The 19,943-nt window shown below is 34.6% G+C and overlaps 2 protein-coding genes across 2 annotated transcripts; one reads left to right on the forward strand and one right to left on the reverse strand.

The window, feature by feature from the left end:
* Positions 1 to 4,422: 4,422 nt before the first annotated feature.
* LOC103335659 (uncharacterized) lies at positions 4,423 to 6,259 on the forward strand. Its single transcript, XM_008238684.3, has 4 exons — positions 4,423 to 5,072; positions 5,166 to 5,255; positions 5,793 to 5,860; positions 5,984 to 6,259. Exons 1-4 carry the CDS (start codon positions 4,485 to 4,487, stop codon positions 6,117 to 6,119), a joined length of 882 nt encoding a protein of 293 aa, XP_008236906.2. The 5' UTR covers positions 4,423 to 4,484; the 3' UTR covers positions 6,120 to 6,259.
* Positions 6,260 to 8,652: 2,393 nt separating this feature from the next.
* LOC103335660 (protein RADIALIS-like 3) lies at positions 8,653 to 9,782 on the reverse strand. The gene is made up of 2 exons (XM_008238685.2): positions 9,220 to 9,782; positions 8,653 to 8,861 (listed from the first exon to the last, which is right to left on the reverse strand). Exons 1-2 carry the CDS (start codon positions 9,510 to 9,512, stop codon positions 8,834 to 8,836), a joined length of 321 nt encoding a protein of 106 aa, XP_008236907.1. The 5' UTR covers positions 9,513 to 9,782; the 3' UTR covers positions 8,653 to 8,833.
* Positions 9,783 to 19,943: the final 10,161 nt, after the last annotated feature.

Genomic DNA, 19,943 nt, shown 5'->3' on the forward strand with positions numbered 1-19,943 from the left:
TTTCACCTTTTGTGCTAGAGTATAGAGGAAAAAGAGGAAGAATGAAAGTGAAATGAGAGTGGAGATGAGATTGAGAGGGAAGATGAGAGGAGAGGATGTGCATGCTTGCTGAGGAAGGGAAAGTCAGTTTTTTTTTTTTTTTTTTGGTTTTAGATGATTGGGCATTTCAGTTTTTAATTTTTAATTTTTTAAATAATATTTTACTTTTTAGCCCCATGATTTCACAGAATATTTGACAGTAGGACCGTTTTGATACTAAATGAAGAGTTGAAGGATTATTGAAATGAAAATTTTTGTTGGTGGACCAAAATGATATTGGAGCAATAGTTGGGGACCATTTCGGTCGAAAACCCTTTTAAAAACTAGTAAAGAACATTTTGCATCAAAGCCTGGACTCTATCATCATCCAAAATAGGAATCAAAGAAAAAGAAAGGTAGTTCTTCTATACAAGTTTACAACTCATTTATGGCTTGCCTATCCCTGATATGCATGAATGAATTCTATTTTTCTTTTTGGGTATACAAACTGAATTTGTTTATTTATTTTTTTAAATTTTGGCTAAACTGTAATATGAATGACAGAGAATATTATGGGGCACTGAGATGACAATGCACAGGCCCTGCAGCGACAACGCTCATGTCATGCTTGGTTGACAGAATTTGTAACATGTCTTTGAATTGTGAGGGATTTAAAACTACATCAACAAAATTAATGAATTGAAACTAGGAAGATTCACTATTATATCCAATATAGAGGCCTAAATTTAAAATTAAAAAAAAATCCTATATGAAATGGATTACAAACACACTCAAAACCTATTTACAACATAACAAAGAGGCTTTTAACTTCTTATCAATTACAAAACTGTCAATTTCTTAAAACAAACCCAACCCCAACACCTCATTCAAAAAAAAAACCCGAAACAATCAATAGAGTATCAAAGTAATTTAATAATCAAAAGTAAATTAAATAGGATTAGCTGTCATTTTTTGGGTTTATTTATAGAAATTAAATGGTGTATGATTTATTTATATAATTAGAGCATCTACAATCCATACTCTTGATTTTTTTAGTTTAAATATAGCTAAAAACATATAAAAGTTATTTTATGAGGTGGGTGGGAGCATGGTTGAAGATTGTATTTTTCGATTTCTCCCTAAATTTTTTCTAAGAATGTGATTTAGGGAACCCATTATAGATGCTCTAAATGCTAAGAATGGATATATGACTAAATATCTCTTGAAAGTACAAAGATTGAAGTAGTAAAACATGTAAACTACAGGGATGAAAAATCACATTTTACCTAAATTATAATCTTGAGTGAATTGCTGAATGCCACCTATATGAGTGAAGTGGCGATTTTCTAACGCTTAGCAAGCCATGTGTCTAAATGCTAATCTGTCATCACCATACATCGAGTTTCCTACCTTCATTCATAAATTTTGTGCCTGGGTAAATTACTCAAATGGTTCTCAAACTTATACTCGATTTACATTTTGGTCCCTCAACTAAATTATTCATTCAAATGATCCATCAACTCTACATTATTTACTCCATTAGTCCTACCGTTACATTATGTCAATATTTTCGTTAAATATGAGGGCAAATTGATCATTATTTACCCTAAAATTAGGTTAAATCTAACAGAAAATTAGACCGTAGGACCACTGGAGCGGATAATATAAAGTTGATGGACAATTTGAACGAATAATTTAGTTGATGGACCAAAATGTAAATAAGATATAAGTTTTGGGACCATTTCAGTAATTTACCATTTTGCGCCTAATCCATGCGTATGGCTTCCCTCAATTCTAACCATTTGCTTTTCCTTAGAGCACTTCCAACAGTGAGAATGTTGCCACGGCAAAGGGGGCCTAGGGCTGACACAATTCATGAAAATAGTATCGCTTGCAAAAAGTAAGTTGCACTTCCAGCTTGCATGGCAAGGGGCTACTATTCAATTTTTGTTTTTTCACAAATTTGTTTACCTAAACAATTAATTTGGACAATATTTTCGGATGATATTTTCTGATAAAATATTCGGATAAGATTTTCAGATAAGATTTTCAAATTTCAGATAAATTTAAAAATTTTCAATTTCATATAAATTTCATCTGAATTTCAAATTTCAGATAAATTTCATTTGAATTTCAACTTTTCATTTGAATTTCAATTTTAGATAAATTTCTTATGAATTTCAATTTCAGATAAATTTCATTCGAGTTTCAAATTTCGGATAAGATTTTCACCCTATAAAATTGCGCCACGTGTCATCCAATTTCAAATTTCAGATAAATTTCATTTGAATTTGAATTTTCATTTGAATTTCATTTCAGATACATTTCATTTGAATTTCAAATTTCAGATAAGATTTTCACTCTATCAACTTGCGCCACGTGTCATGTATATCGACCTAAATTTTTCTACAAAACAAAGGCTCAGCTCACAAACCTCTCACACTACATTTTCTCAAAAATTTCGTTTCTCAGATTTTAGATTTCATATTTCATCTTCCATTCACAATGTCAGACATGGAGGAGGTCTTGGAGAGTCAAGAGTGAGAAATAAGTGAAAGAAGGCGTAGACGAGCTGCAAGCAAAAGAGCGCAGAGAGATCTAGATCAGCCACTTGTCATGGCTGTGGCCATGCTTGATGAAGAAAACCAGAGCAGTCGTGGTTCACATGAAGGCCGTGCCCCAAATGTTGACAGACATAGGCATTCTCGGGGTAAGAAACATTCAAATAAATATGAAAATACAAGAAATATTAACAAAATATAGAGAATGCAACAACCATTTAAATAAATATTAGAAATACAAGAAATAATAACAAAATATAAAAATTGCAAGAAACATTTAAATAAATATGGAAATACAAGAAATATTAACAAAATATACCAATTGCAAGAAACATTAAAATTAATAAAATGAAAATTACAAATAATTTACCTCATCGCTTGAGATTTTCCCCGCTTGCATGGTTATTCATCGCTTTTGTGAGGGCATCTCTCCATTTCCCCAACTCTTTGTTGAGAAGTTTCCACCGACTTGACAATGCGCTTTCCGTACGGGTGGAACCCGGTCTTTCAACAAATTCGTGAAGAATTTTTTTCCACATTTGACTGAATTTCATCTCATTACCCGATATGGGATCATGACTAATTTGGACCCAACACTCACACAACAAGACATCTTCCATGATGCTCCATGCCCCTCAGGTTTCTTGAGAAAAAGCCATAATGATAGAGAAGAATTAAACTTGGAAATGAAAAAAATTTAGAGTAAAAAGTGAAGAAAATATTGAATAGAAAGTGAATAATAGTTGGAGAAGGAGAAGATGTATGAGAATTTGTTGTTAAAACTGAAGAGTAGGTATTGGTATTTATAGAAAAAAAAAGCCAGTATTTTTTGGGATTTTTTTTCATAATTTTTTGCCTTGAAAAATGCAAGGCCGTTGGATTGGATGACAATGCGAAATCGGAAGGACGAGAGGCCGCCACGTCGCACATAGCCGTTGGGCGAAAAGCGACGTGCAATTTTGAATATTTTTAACGTTGGCGCGTGCAATGGTAATTTTTTAAAGCTGCGTCGGCGTCACGTTGGCATCGGCGATGACGTCGATCGCGCACTCGAGCTCTCGCTCGGGCTCCTCGACCTTCGGGCGGCACGTGGACCCCACTCTGCCGGGCCACCTTCCTTGCTGGAAGTTCGTTCCCCCAAAAAGCCCGAGCACTAGGGGGCTGCTGGAATTGCTCTTACTGTAGTTAAAATCTGGTGCAGATTTTTCTTGCACAAGTTTGTTCTGGTGCGAGATTCTTGCTCAAGGTTTCAATCAATCCGTATAAAACAGGCTGTCCTAGCTCCAAACTTGGTAAGTCTCGTTTTCATTTTCATACATCTAAATCCCTCCTTAGTCTAGGAATATATATCCGTCCTGTTTCTTCCGGATGGTGCGAAAAACATACAATAATACACGAGTCATGCATTGAAAAAACATATCAAGAGAATCATTAGGTTTTCTTTTTTTATACAAGTGATAATTTACTTTAAATTGATCTAATTTACGTGAAGGGAGTTCAAATTTAACTGCACGGGAGCAAACTCACTGTCTTGGCTATTTTATCCATCTCATTGATGTGGTTGACATTCTACAAGCAAAAACACATGCGTAGATTGCTTTGCAAATCAAACATAATTATTTATATATAATATAATAAGGTTTACGAAATTGATTATATCTTTACATAAATGTTGCTATCATATCTCACGGTCCTAATCTCTATGCACATTGCTGTCATATCTCCAAACATTATCTGTCAGTTGTTCTTTTAAAATAAACAAATAATTCACATATGCTAGCTGCCCACAAGTCTCATAAAGTCAACACCGCGTTTAGTCTGTCTTTGTGTGCACGAGAGAGAGAGAGAGAGAGAGAGAGAGTGGTGAGCATTTTTTCAGTATACAAGTTCATTCTGCATGGAATTATGAAACTGGTTGGGGTGAGACCCCAAACTGTCGAAATAGAGCCAGGAACGATCATGAACTTCTGGGTCTCCAGTAATATCCCCAACAAAATTGAAAACACACCAAAGAAATCGAAGCCAGCCGTGGTGTTCCTTCATGGCTTTGCAATGGATGGTATTTTCACATGGCAACTTCAAGTGCTATCTTTGGCCAAAAACTACGCCGTTTATGTCCCGGACTTTCTCTTCTTCGGGGGATCCATCACAGATAAATTGGATAGGTCACCGGAGTTTCAAGCCGAGTGTGTTGCCAAGGGTTTGAGGAAGATGGGGGTAGAGAGGTGCACCTTGGTGGGGTTAAGCTATGGTGGGATGGTTGGGTTCAAAATGGCTGAGTTGTACCCAAATTTGGTTGAGTCCATTGTGGTGACTTGTTCAGTTTTGGCTTTGACCAGATCCATCAGTGATGCTTCTCTTGAGAGACTTGGGTTCAAATGCTGGCCTGATTACTTGCTTCCTGACACGGTCAAAGGTGTGAGAAATATGTTTGAAATTGCTGCTTACAAGTTTCCTCATCTCCCTGATTGGATTTACAAAGATTGCCTTGAGGTAAAGCTTTTAATTAATCATTATTAGTAAAATTATTTTCGGGCAAATGGTCTGGTGGTCTAAAACATTTCAATGATCCATGAATGGTTGCAGGTTATGTTTAGCAACAGAAAGGAGAAGGAAGAACTTCTAGAGGCATTGGTAGTTGATGACAAGGACTTTACCATTGCTGATTTTCCACAGGTTGTTCTTGAGCTTGTCTCCAAATAACTTGAAGTTTTGTACAGTGTTCTTCAATTATGATCATAACAGATTTTTGTACTTCGTGTGGGGGGGACGACAGTCTCAAAGCTATAACATGACAAACATATGTAGCTAGGCTCAAATTTAGTGCATCAATTTCCTTCTAGTTTTGACAAACATGGGTATTGCCTTAAATGTTGCATCAATTTTCTTTGATATCAGGTTCGACAAATTTGTTTAAATTATTTGTCAGCATACATGTACATACTATGTTACTCGTTAGTGTTCACCCTTCAAAAAAAAATTTAAAAAATACAAGCGATAAACTACAGAGGGAGGGTTTCTCACACGCATGCTATCAAAGTCATGGCGATTCAAATCTGAGACCATTAGTCTGCAAGTCAATACCCTTTTTCATTAGACTAGACCCATATTGACACTTTGTATTATATTAGACGCTTATTTGACTGTCATGTTTTGGTGGTCAAATTCAGCGAGCATATTTCTTTAATAGGTTAATGATTCATTTTCTTGCAGAGAGTGCATCTTTTGTGGGGAGAGAATGACAAAATTTTCAACATGGAAACAGCCAGGAACCTAAGAATGTATGTTATTCTACCTTGTGGAATGGGTTCAAATACATTCGCTGACCTTGACTTCGATAGAAAACAATAACTGGCCGAAATAATTGAATTTGTGGTAGTGATTTGAAACCCTGATATTTACAGGCAATTGGGAGGCGGCGCAAAACTAGAGTCTATAGAGGAGGCAGGCCACCTTGTTCAAATGGAAAGACCCTTCGTTTACAACAAGCAGCTCAAGGAAATTCTTGCTTCTTTTTCAGAAGATGTGCACCAAGACTGAAGAGACCCTTTTTTTTTTTTTTTTGCTTTTTGCTTTTTATTAAGAACTAATGAGTGTTTGACTGTTGGTTGGAAACATATAATTTGTACTGTTGTTTTGGTATTTATGGAGACTGCTGCTAAATTCATGGGTACCTAAAATCTCAACTGGTTGGCAGGTGTGGCCTTGGCATGGCGCAACTGGCGTCACTGGGCCTTCAATTTTTGAGGGTTCTGAATTTTATATTTACATTTATATACATATATATATATATTAATATTATAAAAACTTTATATATAATATACTCAAGCGTGTATCATATTGATACAAAAGTGTATTTGGTGGAGATGGTTTCTAGTGCATGTACCTTTGGTACAAGACTCAACTTTTAGTCTTAGTGATGTTATTCTATTCGTATTTTCATTCTTTTTTTTTATTATAACAACAAAGTTTTAAAAATTTATAAATAAACCCAATCATAGACATGTATTTATAAAAAAATCCAAACACTATTTAAACATAGAAACACATCCAAAATCAACCCCAAAGTCAACAATTATATATTTTTTGGGTGTGTTTATAAATGGGTTTTGAGTATGTGTAATGATGAGTTTTGGGTGTGTTTATAATGTGTTTTGGGTGTTGGGTTTTTTTATAATTTCAACTCCTATTTTGGGTGTTTTAGTGAAACTCCCCAAAATTTTAAATAGTTATAAAAAATAAAAAAAAACAGAAGCACCTGAAAAATGAAGGGGAAAGATCCAACTAAACTAATAATAGTATATATCACATCTATATGATTAAAAAAAAGTATTTTCTTCCACTTAAAACAAAACCAAAACAAAAATTTATGCCTTCTTCTTTCTCTTGAACTTTTAATTTTTTTATTAAACATTTATGAATTTATCAAATGAAAATATTTAAAAAATTTATGAATTTGATTTGTGATTGTTATTACATGGTAATTGATGATGAATTTTAGTTATAAAAAAATTGTTTTATGACATTAAGTAATGACATTTTTTTAATAGTATTTTCATATTAGATTATGTGAGAGCTCCAATTAAAATTTCGCACATGACCCTCAAATTTTTAGGACAGACCTTGTTGGTAGGAAGGTATCAATATGAACTGTATTGCATGAATAGGAAACTATTTTCTCCGCTCTCTTTGGGATTGAAGTTGCTTGCTGAGGATGGGGAATACTATAAGGCTCAAATATATTTGAGAATAATGAGTTGCAGGAAATTATTGAGTGATGCGACGAATGTGGCATGTCGATGTAATGTTATAAATCTACACAAAATGTAACATGTTTACTTTGTATTGGGTAGATAAACTTGTATAAAATAAGAATACTACTGTTTTGTTATCATCGACTAATCACATACTGACAAACAAAAAAGTGCTTTTTTCGGGTATATGTTGGAGAAACATAGAAGAATACCATCATTTGGTCGTGTGGCGACACATGTTGATTTTAACTCAGAATTGACATGAATACCCTTTATAGAAGCTGGACCTAGCCTTAATGTTAAGGGAGATTCACTATAAAACTCAATATAGAAGCTCAAATTATAAAAAAGTTTCACTAAAACACCCAAAATGGAGGTTGAAATGAAATTTTGGATTTTAAATAGATAACACAAGATTGGGTTTATTTATAAATTTGTATTATAAAAAAGCCCTATATGAAATGGATTTTAGAAACACACCAAAAACTCATTTACAACATAATAAAAAGGTTTGTAACTTCTTTTAAATTACAAAACTGTCATTAATTTCTTAAAACAAACCCAACTCAAAAACCTCATAAAAAAGCTCAAAACACTTAATGGGGTATCAAAGCAATTTAATAATTAAAATTAAATTTAATATGGCCAGCTGTCATTTTTTGAGTATTTTTTGGGTATGTTTATAGAAATTAAATGGTGTATGATTTATTTATAGTTTTAGTGCTAAGAATGAGTATTTGACTAAATATCTCTAATGGTAAATGGGTTGGATGATCAGATCTATAGAAGCCTCAAACTAATTAATTATAAATCGGCCTAATATGCATATCAAGCAAAAGCCCATAGTGGAATGCAAAATTATAAGAGTAATAAATAATTTCAGCATCAACCAGCCCAAACTCTCAGGCTGAAATTTTAGGCTTGGGCCGAGCAGAGGGCCAAGTTTTACCATTTCACTTACCTACTTGGAATATTTTGATTCAAATCGAATCACATTGGGGAATCACATCGCTTGCTTCAAGAATGCTATAGTGAGGGCCTTATTTAATGTTTTTAGATGAGATCATATCTCTTAAGCATTTGATCAAATTAGTTAGATTAATCCAACGGTTGATAAATAGGACCTCATCGAAAGGCCTATATAAAGCCCTCCCTATAGAATGACTCCACATTGCTTTAGTATTATTATAAAGTAGACTTGCCAGCTTGATTTGGTTGGTCAATGTTGATGGGAAATAAAAAAATTATTATTAGCAGCTCTTGGGTGCAATATGCGTTTTGATTTGCTGCACATCTCTTTGCTTGTGGTATTGATCACATCTATGAATTTTCCTCAGATTTTCATTAACCTCTTTTTTTGACATCAATTACACTGTGGAGCTGTGGAGAGAGAGAGAGAGAGAGAGAGAGAGAGAGAGATGAACATATAAAGAGGCACATTTTATTTTAGGGAGACATGTAGTCAACCTTTTCATGAAAAGGTGGCAATCGACTGGGACTTTACTGCAATTTAAGATACTTCAGAAGCCTGCAAAGCAAGCAAGCAATGTGTTGTTAGCAAAGGTATGGGTGGAGGTAACAATAGGTAAAATGATACGAAACAAATAAGAACAAATAGTAATCTCTCCGAAATATCCAAATGCTTGGCCTATCGGCATGGTGTAAATGCATCATGCCATCAGCTAAATGTGGTCAGAAAGACGGTTCAAATATCATACTGAATAAAATTAAGCATGCTATTAAGAATGTGTAAACTTCGAAAACAAAAATAGTTTCAGTCAAATTCACTTGACAAAATAAAAAATGATTTTAAAATTTGTTAGGGCATCATTGTTCCAACCACTCCATCTTGCATGTACAAGAAAAAGATAGAGGATGTGATGTACCTTTCTTCTTCATCAACATTAATGTTGCTGCTGCTGCCGCGGCCACCACCACCACCGCCATAGGAGGACTTGTAGTTGGGAATAGGAACGTGGCCGGACTCAATTTGCCTGAGGTCTTCTAGAAGGATGTCATAGTGCCTCTTGACTTCCTCAGCTGTTTTATTCCCACCAACAGCCTTGGCCACATTTTGCCACCGTTCCGGGGTATCCTTGTCGTACAAGGCCAGTGCTCTTTCAAAGAGTTTGTTCTGTTTTGGTGTCCAGGAGGAGTTATGTTTTTGGAGGGACGCCATTAATGAGTTAATCAAACAACCCAAAGCTAGTTAAATACTAATTTACGCAAATTCTACAACTAATGGAAAGGTTTCAAGGGCTGTGTAAATAAAGAAAAAGGGGAAGAAGAAAGGTGCATATGTGTAGCTTGCAGGGTTAGAGGGGAAGCTAGGGATGGTATATGTGCAAGAAATGGCTAGGTGCTTTGCCTATAAATAGTAGTGGTGGAGAGCGATGGAGTGGAGCAATAAGCCAGTTGGCGAATATATAAAGCCAAAATGAGAAATGAGGCATGATTCGTCTCCTTTTGGAGCCACAACTGAAGAATCTCAAGGTACAAGCGCGCAGAGAGAGAGAGAGAGAGAGAGAGGAATTTGAAAGGTCAAATTTTTTGGTCTGACCAAGTAGTTAAAAACAAAAGAAAACGTAGTTAGTGACAATGGGTATAGCTTAGTTGGTTGAGTTTTTCCCTTCTATTCATGTGAGCAGAAGTTCAAAACTCCTAAACTCTTAATGAATATTTGTGTAAACACCCCCCTCCTCAAATGTCAAATGTGCTTAAAAAAAAACAGATAATGTAGTTTGTACTACATTTTTGTTGGTTAATAGGTGAAATGTCTTATTCGGATATTTGCTTAAGCTGGATGTACGTGATTGATGGAAATACTAAATGCGTAAAAGCTTCTGGCAAAGGTTAAATTGATGAGAGAGAGAGAGAGAGAGAGAGAGAGAGAGAGAGCACAAAAGGTCAGAGTGGAGCACATTAGACAACAAAAGTACTCGAAAGAAAAAAAAGGTATTGAAAGATGAAAAACTTACGGATCATTAATGGTCACCTTCACTCCCCGATCAGACTCTGGTATGCATCTTTCACCTCATGGTTTTCTCTTAGCCCTTTTCCTATTTTCAAACCCACATAAGATTTAAGTGGTAAAAAGAACGGGCATAAGGAATTGTAAAATATAAATATCATTACATCAAGAGTTTAAAAGTTGTAAATTCAAATATTTGTTAGAACTGTTGAGAGTATTCCACATCGAAATGATGAAAGTTTATATTAAAAGCGTAAAAAAATGTAGAGATCTATATTATTTTGCAATTGGCTTTGAATGAAATACTCACATTTTAATAATAAGTTCAAACTTTTCCCGTGAATCAAAGCGCTTGAATTTAAGTAAAAAGTGTAGTTTACATATAATTACATGTATTTGCAGTTTACGTACTAAAACTTATCATTTACTCATAGTTGCTTGGCTAGTAATTACGTACTGTGAGTAATATATATTGATCCACAAATTCATCCATATCTAATATTTAGATTTCTTATAGTGGATTTAATTGTGGCTGAGATAATTACTGAATCTACTATTTTTTTCCCCTCATAAGTAATAACCCATCAAGAACTGTATTGATATCAAAGGGGTGTACTGCTGAGGATATGATTGATCACAAGGTGAGGGTGAATTGGTGATCACTGACAGGATCTTTAGGACAAAGCAAAGAGCCAAAGAGGATGTACTTGGGTAATCGGGTTTCATGCAGAGCAGAGATGTTACTTGTTTGTATTAAATTTTCAGATCTTTGGAATTAGGTTTTCGGATCTTTCTTCTGAACAACATTCCAAAACTTCTAGCTGGCTACCTGAGCCCCGTACCCTACTGTATCTTATAGATATTAAAATGAAGTTGTTTGTTTCTGCATGTAAAATGCATTATTAAGGAGATAGTCAACAGGTGCTGCAAGTTTTCTACTTGGATAGGATAGGATTGGGTGTTTCGTGTCAGTTGATTGGTACGTAGGAGCCTAACGTTCCATTCTAAGCGGTGAATCATTGGCCAGTTATTTTTATTTTTATTCACTTTTATTTGACGGTAGAAACTCAGGTGAAGTAGCAAAAAGATGTGCAGCAGTGGTCCAGTAACCTCTAGTGATAAGATAAAGAGATGTGTAGTAGTAGTGCCCGCATTATCACTTAGAATATACCTGTTCTAATCTGTCACAATTGTAACATTATCATTTAGGTCGTAGGGTGATCCAAAATATTAGCAGAAACTTTTGGCAGGTATACTTCAAATAAGAGAAAGAAGGTAAGGAAAAACGATAGCTCTAGGAAGCACATATCAAAACCTATTCATTTCTTCCTTTCCTATCTCCATTTGAGGGAATATATTTGATTGAGCTATCTCCAAGTCAAACTCTTGGGGCTTGGTTGTCTATTTGGTCAACTCAGTTGACAACAGGTGGAGAAACCTAAGATCTTGAATGCTACTCTCAAATCAGTTGGTAACAGTCTACTAACCTGAAATGGGAATGGAAAGAATGGAAATCTCTCCCAATTAGGTTATTTCGGTGTTTATTAATACTTTCGGAATCAAAACAAGACTGGGGTATGCATGTATAAAATAAGCGAATCACTCTAGATATATACTTTTTTCGAGGAATGAGACTACAGAGGGAGGGATTATTACGTGCCTCAAAGAGCATGACGTTGTGGAGAATGAATTGCATTGCACATTATGCTAGCTATTATGAGTTTTTCATGAAATCAGTGAGTTAAAAGTACATACATATTCATTACTATTTATCAGTCAATTAAATCATCGAAATTTAAATATGGTTGATATATACTATCGCATAATATTTTTGAGTGACAGAACAAGATATTATGTGTCATACTTCTACGTAACAATAACAACCCCACAAATTTTTTCCGTGAAACTAATTCTGTAAAGAGAAAGCTGCCATTAACAACCAAACCAAGTTGCCTAAGTTTTTGGTATATTATTTGAAATTGATTGGGACTAGTCTGGCGGGTGATTATTTGTTGAAAAAGGCAACAGATCTTGGGGTCTCTTTAACTTTATAGTTAGAAGTGGTCCTCTTCAACACCAATCTGTGATATATGGAGATTCAGCGTCTAAGACGACTCTTCGACAGGTTCCATTCATGGCCGAACTGCCTATCACAGAGGCCCTTTTCCTACTGCATGTGGTCCTCCTAAAAAGATGGAAGGTGTTTCAAAAGCTTGATATCAAAGTAGGGGAAACTGTGACTTTACAATAACTCATATCTATATCCACCACTCACACCTGGTCCATGAAATGGCTAGGGAAAGCATAATATATACATATAAAAGGAGGAATCTCTGTCGAAGAGAGAAACCAAATTATGTAAAGCCATATAAAATATATTATTTTATTCCGGCCATTGTCTGTTTGAGGATAAGTAGATAGATGTGCCAGTCTTGAGCACCAACCAATGGGAATAATGTAAATCGCTCACAATTCATCGATGATATAGATCAGTGATATTTCTTCTACAAGTTGGACCTGGATTTCTCAAAATGTGTTGCAAGAGGAGAGAGAGAGAGAGAGTAACATTATCAGAGAGTACCAAATATTACAATGTGAGTATTCAATTAAAAAATTAATTGGCAATGAGTGCAGATGCTCAAGATGGTGAGAAATTCTATGTTGTGAAAATAACATTATCAGAGAGTACCAACTATTAGAATGTGAGCATTCAAGCAAAAACCAATTGGCAATGAGTGTATGCTCAAGATGATCTTTTAAAATATTAGTTAAGGGGATATCGGAATTTAGACTATCAACACACCCCCACACATGGCATCGTTTAAGCCTATTACACAAACAACGCACACGTTAGGTGTCGTGAAAGTGTTGGCGAGTCCTTATTAAGTTAAAATTTTGGTTACTTACCAGTTTATTTAGTCCTATGGTAATTTAGATTTATTTCTTATCATAGGGTTAGCACATCTTTATACTTCTTTATAAATACCTTCATATTGGAGAAGAATGCATATATGAAATATCTGAAGATTCTCATATACTTTGTTTGACTGAAAGCACGTGGATTGTTGTGCTCAACACCTCAATAGCATTCTATAATAAAATGTGAGCATTCAATCCAAAACAAATTGACAATAAATAGAAAACTAAAAATCTTTTAAGCTTTTAAATTATAAGCAAAGGAAGAGACAATTGTGGTTCAACAAAAATAAAATAAAATAAAATTGTGGTTGGAGTTTGAACAGGATGCTTTGTTTTAGAAGGGGATTATGAATTGTAATTTACGAACTAGATATTTTCAATTCAACGATCAAGTTTGTGGTCACGCCAATTAATATATACAGTTCTACACACAACCCACGAAGAAGGTCCAACTCTTTAAGTTGCCCAACAAAAAATTGGGTTTCACATCATCAAATGTAAAGCCTTGGTTGGCCCTATGAGAAGGGCATCAATTGGAGTGATTTTGAAGAGGGCCTCCCTCCTCTCTAATCCTTTCAATTATTGCAAAGATTTACAAACCCAATTTAACAGGCCTATTTGTCTCTGTTGGGACAGAAGTGCAAGTATCCATAAGTGGTTCTGTTACTGTTTTTTTTTTTAAATTGCAAGCGAAGCCTTATTGAGAGAGGAGCGAATTGAAGATGGGACCTATAATACATTCTAAACCTGTTCTTTTAATAGTTGAATTTAGTTCGTACGAGCTCATGAGTAGAACTTACCCTTACGAAACCAACATGCAAAAGAATTAAGAGTTTAACATTAGTAGTTGTCTAATATGCGACTATCAGAAGTTTGATTACAGGTGGTCTTGACATACATTGGTAACCTTCATATTCTCCAACTCTTTTGGCTAGCATATGATTATCTAACATTATATGATCTCCACATATATATATATATATATATATATATATATAATCACTACCATTATCTCATTGCCTTTTGAAAAGTTGATGGATTTGGGTACTTCGCTTTTTACCCTCGTTCTTTCTTAGTCGTCCTTGAAAATCATTAATACTGGGTAAGATTTTTCTGGGCCGGGATTTACTTGTTCAGAAGATAGACTTTGGGAACACAACTCTCTCTCTCTCTCTCTCTCTCTCTCTCTCTCTCTGTGACACACACCACACACACAAGTACATCATATTTTAATAATGACTTGTTACAGCTGGCTGTTTCATGATCAAATTGACTTTGCTTGCACCCAACCGGGCACCATCATAATATCATAGGACCAATATCCCCACCAATATCTTGCAGTTGGGTCGGGGGTACCCACATAAAATTTTCCCAATGAAATGCCAAGCATATACTTCACTGAAATTTAAATTCATGATCATGCAACTTTTTCTTGGGTCACAAGAGAATTATGCTATAATATGACTAAAGCAGGAAACATGATGAATCATGCAAATCAGTACTTTTCATATCATTAGTTATTATTCACACTCTTAGTTTTCATTGAATTATGTTATAATCTGACTAAAGGGGAAAACATGATGAATCAAGAAGATACGCTGATTGGTACCATTCATATATCATTAGAATAACTACATTATTCACACTCTCAGTTTTTCACCTTATTGCTCCTTATACTAATTATATTTGAAATTCTAAAACACTCACAAAAAAGTGCAAAATGGCAATTAAGAATGCGAATATAGGATTAAACGCTTGACTATTCACGTGATTTGAAGAAATTTATTCAACCTAATGATAAACGCACATGTAGAATCTCATGAGTGCAAAACACTCAGATTTATCTACTACGTATGTTGTGCGGGTGATTATACATATCATATATAAGTTGTTCATTGGATGACAACCAAAATGGACAATGTAATCTTGGACCCCATGAATATTAAGAATAATGTCAACTATATGTCTCTTCTGTACGCCAAATACAAGAGGATGCAAGAGTTTCTATGAACATATATATCAATATAAATGTCTGCCAATGAGTGCATTTGTTATAATCAAGCTTCCACTACCAGTACTGTTAAACCTGTTCTCTTCTAAAACCCACTACTCCACTGAGCTTATATCATATGCTATCACTATCTGCACCAAGAGCTCACCTTACACCTCTCAATTCACAATTTGCCTCCATTAATTGCATTTCTGAAGTAGCAATCGACCCACGTGCCATGGTCCAATATGTTGTTATATGTTTAGATTTTCCCTAATACCATTGTTAGGTTTTAAGACAAAAGTTCATCACCTAATATACAGAGAGAGATATATATACAGTCCCTTTCTATTGAGAGATCTCTCAAATAATTTTATTTGAAGAATACCTTTTTATTATATATATATATATATATACAGCAAAATATATCACGTATATAATTAAGGGAGAATAAAATTTAATGTTTGGGCTCCAAACTACTGCTGGAAGTGTAAAAGGATGCCACTGTCTGTGTCTTGGAAATGATAGGCCCATGTATGAACATGACGATGCTTGTTGGATTATATATTTCATCCCTGTTTGAGACAGTAAAACTAATCCTGTCTATGTCCAGTGACGATAAAGAAAATGCGATGACCAAATTAATTACTGGAGAACGGGCTATGTCAACTTGAAACCTATTTCAATATTGACAAGAGAAATACTATTAAGTTAAAGTTTGTTCTTAACTTTAATTAACTTTCACAATACACTTACTTTTTGGTTACCAAATTTTTATTCTTATTTATTATTTTGTATATGTGTGTATCTTGTGAGTGAGAGCTGGTCCGGGGCAAAGCTACAATAGGGCCCCTTTGTATGCACTCATAGCTTTCATATGAACAGATAAGTACATTTTTATTTTATTTTTTTAACTAATTTATTAAACCGGTAACATGTGTACTCTAAGAGCGTCTCTAAAGGAGTACGCAAATAAAGTAAGCAAATATGTACTTTAAAAACCTATAAGGCATATTGTTGCCTACTAAAATATATTATCTATATCATTAGAAGCTGGCCAAACGCTTCAATTTGAGTTATGCTAAGGTATTTAATGAATAAATTTGATATAATTAATATCGTTTGAAAAAGGGTTGGGATGGGTAGAAGAGAAGAAATGGCAAGTAGGCACGTATACACATCAGCAGCAGGTTGCAGATCAGGGATTAGGAGCTAGGGGGGACACAAGCTAGCAAATAATGAGTTGGAAGACAATGTATGCATATATACAAGGGAAATTGTAGACTAATATGCAAGTTGAAGTGAGTTTTATGCATATTAAAATTTTGGGAACACACCCATATGGTGTTGCGAGAGAATGACAAAGATCTTCTGCTAACACTTACCCAACTTGGTCTCCCCTCCACCTAATCACCTAACCTCCTAACCCTAAAATTCTCCTATTGATCCTACAAATCCAATACAAAAATCTTTCATTTCAACCCTATGATGTCATTTAGGCCTTCAATATGTCCTTGTTCCCAATACTCATCCAAAACCACTCATGTGGTAATGTCGACTCTCTCATATTCTTTTACTAATATTAATATGCGTATGTCACCCAACCCTAATTTCAACAAATGGGTTTCCTTCTCTTTGTGTCCTTGATTAAAAAAGAGCACAAAACATCATCTAAGTTGGTGGAAGCATTCATGTCAAGCTGTTTCTTGTACGACCCTGAATTTCTTGATTCGAACTAAAAATGGCTGTGGATGTCTATGAATCCAAGTGTACAAGGCTAGTGGGTAGATATGTTTGTGATATCAGTCAGTCCCTTAAGAGAGAGAGAGAGAGAGAGGCTAGCTAGTGGGTAGATTCTTAATTTAGCTTATGAAGATATGGTATCATGTATATATTCTTGGAAAAAGGTTTCGCGGCAATTAGAGGGATTTATATTTGGACACCCATCTTATTCCTATTCTCGGCAGCTATGCTTATTGCTTGAAATGTTTCAAAATTTTGGTTCTCTTTGGATGTCCTCCGATAATTGGTCATTGATGAATTAATTCTTTAAACACGACTAGATTGGCATGACTTAGATATGTTTTCTTGCATATTCTCTTCGCTTCAATCTAAATGCACTTTCAACAAGGTCTAGGGAATGTGTAAATGATCATCCATCAAGTTTAATAATTCAACACTTGATGTTAACGTAGAATTTCAAGTCATGCCTGGCTAAATTGAGACAGAGTTGACCCAAACTGCAAGAAGTTATTCCAAGCTGAATCTGACCAATGGATGCTCAGAGTGCGTCTTGACAACCAAGATAGGTACAAAACTTTAGGGCCCGTTTGGTTGTGAAGCAGAGAAAAAGTAGATTAAAAATACATTTGATAGGCTGTGCTTAATTATACCACATGTTTAATTATTAAATATGAAACTCCAAATGCTAGAGATTTGTGGCTTAAGTTATTACAAGAATTCCCGTCTGCCACTTAAAATGTTGTGATCGATTCTCTCTTTCAATATTCTTTGTATAAAAAGAAAAGATTAAACCCTAAAATGTAAGCCATAAACAAAACATGTTATGTCATATGACTGTGTCACGTGGTGCTATCATTAAACAGAATAATTTTTCTTGTGATTAACCAATCTCGAACACCCGTTGGGTTAGTTCTAAATCTTTGATATCTAGTGACAAGTTGGATTTTTGGCTAATGTTAGTATTAATTAATGAAAGATATTCAGGGTTTGGCAACATAAAGTAAAAAAGATGGGATCGCCAAATTGGGTAAGAACCAGAAAATTAATTAGAAATGTACGTACATGTTTTATTTTTGGTAGGAGAAATGTAGTGGCATGTTGGGTTGGAGGACGTGATGGCGAAGCAGAACCCGACATGGAACTTGTCTGTACTGCTGTCTATAATTGATGGGGTAGCTGGCTGCTGGCATATATTATGTCTTTGACCATAATTTTATGCTTTGACTGATATCCTTACACTTAAATGCATGCATCCATGCGATGATCTCCATGCAAACACTTATTATATGTCTTTTAGGAAAAGCAAAAGCTATTTCCTTCATCTATGTCTCGTCTTATCCTCATAAACAGTTTCTTCATAGAGAAGTTGGATTGCACTGCCCACAAATATACAACAGGAGATCCACAAAACAAGTGACTGAGTTGTTAGTTTGTGGATATAATTAATACAATTATCTTGGAAATTAAACCAATCTCTCACCCAACTATTATTTTACTGTTTTACTTCGCCACACAGTTAAAATTTAGAGTTTGCTGTACAAAGATAGATTTGCATATCTAGGAGATCAAGCAAACCTCACACAAAACTAGAGAGAAGAGTTGGTGAAGAATAGGAATTAAAGATAGTCGAGCGTGTACCTCCTTATGGGTCCTCCATAAAGCCGATGTCGTCACTGCACCTCAACGTTTTTCGCCGCAATTCATCTTTGTTCCGTTTCTTAATTGGCTCGTTTATATTCTTTAGTAGAATCTCATTCATGATAAGTTGACATTAGTGACACCTATTAAACGTTAGATGCTTCTCTTTTTTTCCTCAGCTTTCAGAGTCGTACTACAAGATACATAAACGAAACAGCTAACTTGAATTAAGTATAATCATGAGTGAGAGCGTAACTGTTCTCATTCATTCTAAAGGCAACTTCAAGATCAAACTTCCATCTTTTAAAGTTTGATCCAGTGTGTTTCAATTTTGTGAGAAATTAATTGAGGAAGGATTCGATGTTGTAAGGATTTGCAAAAAGAATATATAAGTACTTCCTAAGAAAACCGATTCTCAATTTGTTAAGAGAAACAGTTTTTTCAGTTTAACTTTAAATCACAAAACTAGCGAGTAACATATGCAATCTTCCTTAATTAAGTATCACACCTTTGTGGCAAGATATTACTTATGACTTATAAACAAATTACAGGATATATTCTATTTGTTGAAGAAACTTATCAAGTAATTTAGTTATGATGTAATTCTGGTTATTTCTTTAGGGTTGGAGTATTTTAAGTTTGGTTTTATTATGAAAAATTTGTTGATTATATGAACAAAAGGCAAGTTCCTAGCACAAAAAAAATAACCAGACAAAACATAATCTAAGAGAAAACCCTTAAAAAAAAAGGCTGTGAATAGTGTTTTCTGCTGTGAATAGTGTTTTAGGTGTTTTCGATATCTGGTTTTGACTATTTATATCTTTCCGAATAGGGAATGACGTAACTAACAAAAATCATTGCTATGCTATGACATAAGGCTAGTTTTAGAGTTTTAAGGTCATTTAGTAGGTGAAAAATAGGTTTAAAGTTTTGATGATATGAAAAAACCAATTGAAACATGCTTTTAACATATTCTTTAACATTCATAGTATTTAGAAAACATGTTTAAACTGTCATCAAACTTTAAACATAACCAAAAATAGTCATAGCATCAACGGATAAAGAAAACGCAATAGGCATGCTTGAAACGATCTCAATGTGTGTGAGTAATCATGTGCTTTGATACGAACTGTTTATGTGTCCATGATCTTTCACACAAAAAACTGAAATATATATAAACATACTTGACACCATCTTTCTAGAATACACGACCTATGAACTCATTCAACGGCATCGACAACACAAGCAAAGACATGAACGGCTTAAGGCTTATGCTATCTCTTTATGATGAGATTAGGGTTAGAGAATGTGTTTGGTGAGAGATGGGTCTTAAGCTTATATAGGGGTAA

The sequence above is a fragment of the Prunus mume genome, linkage group LG6 (assembly GCF_029339155.1).
Source record: "Prunus mume cultivar Tortuosa linkage group LG6, ASM2933915v1, whole genome shotgun sequence".
Lineage (NCBI taxonomy): Eukaryota > Viridiplantae > Streptophyta > Magnoliopsida > Rosales > Rosaceae > Prunus > Prunus mume.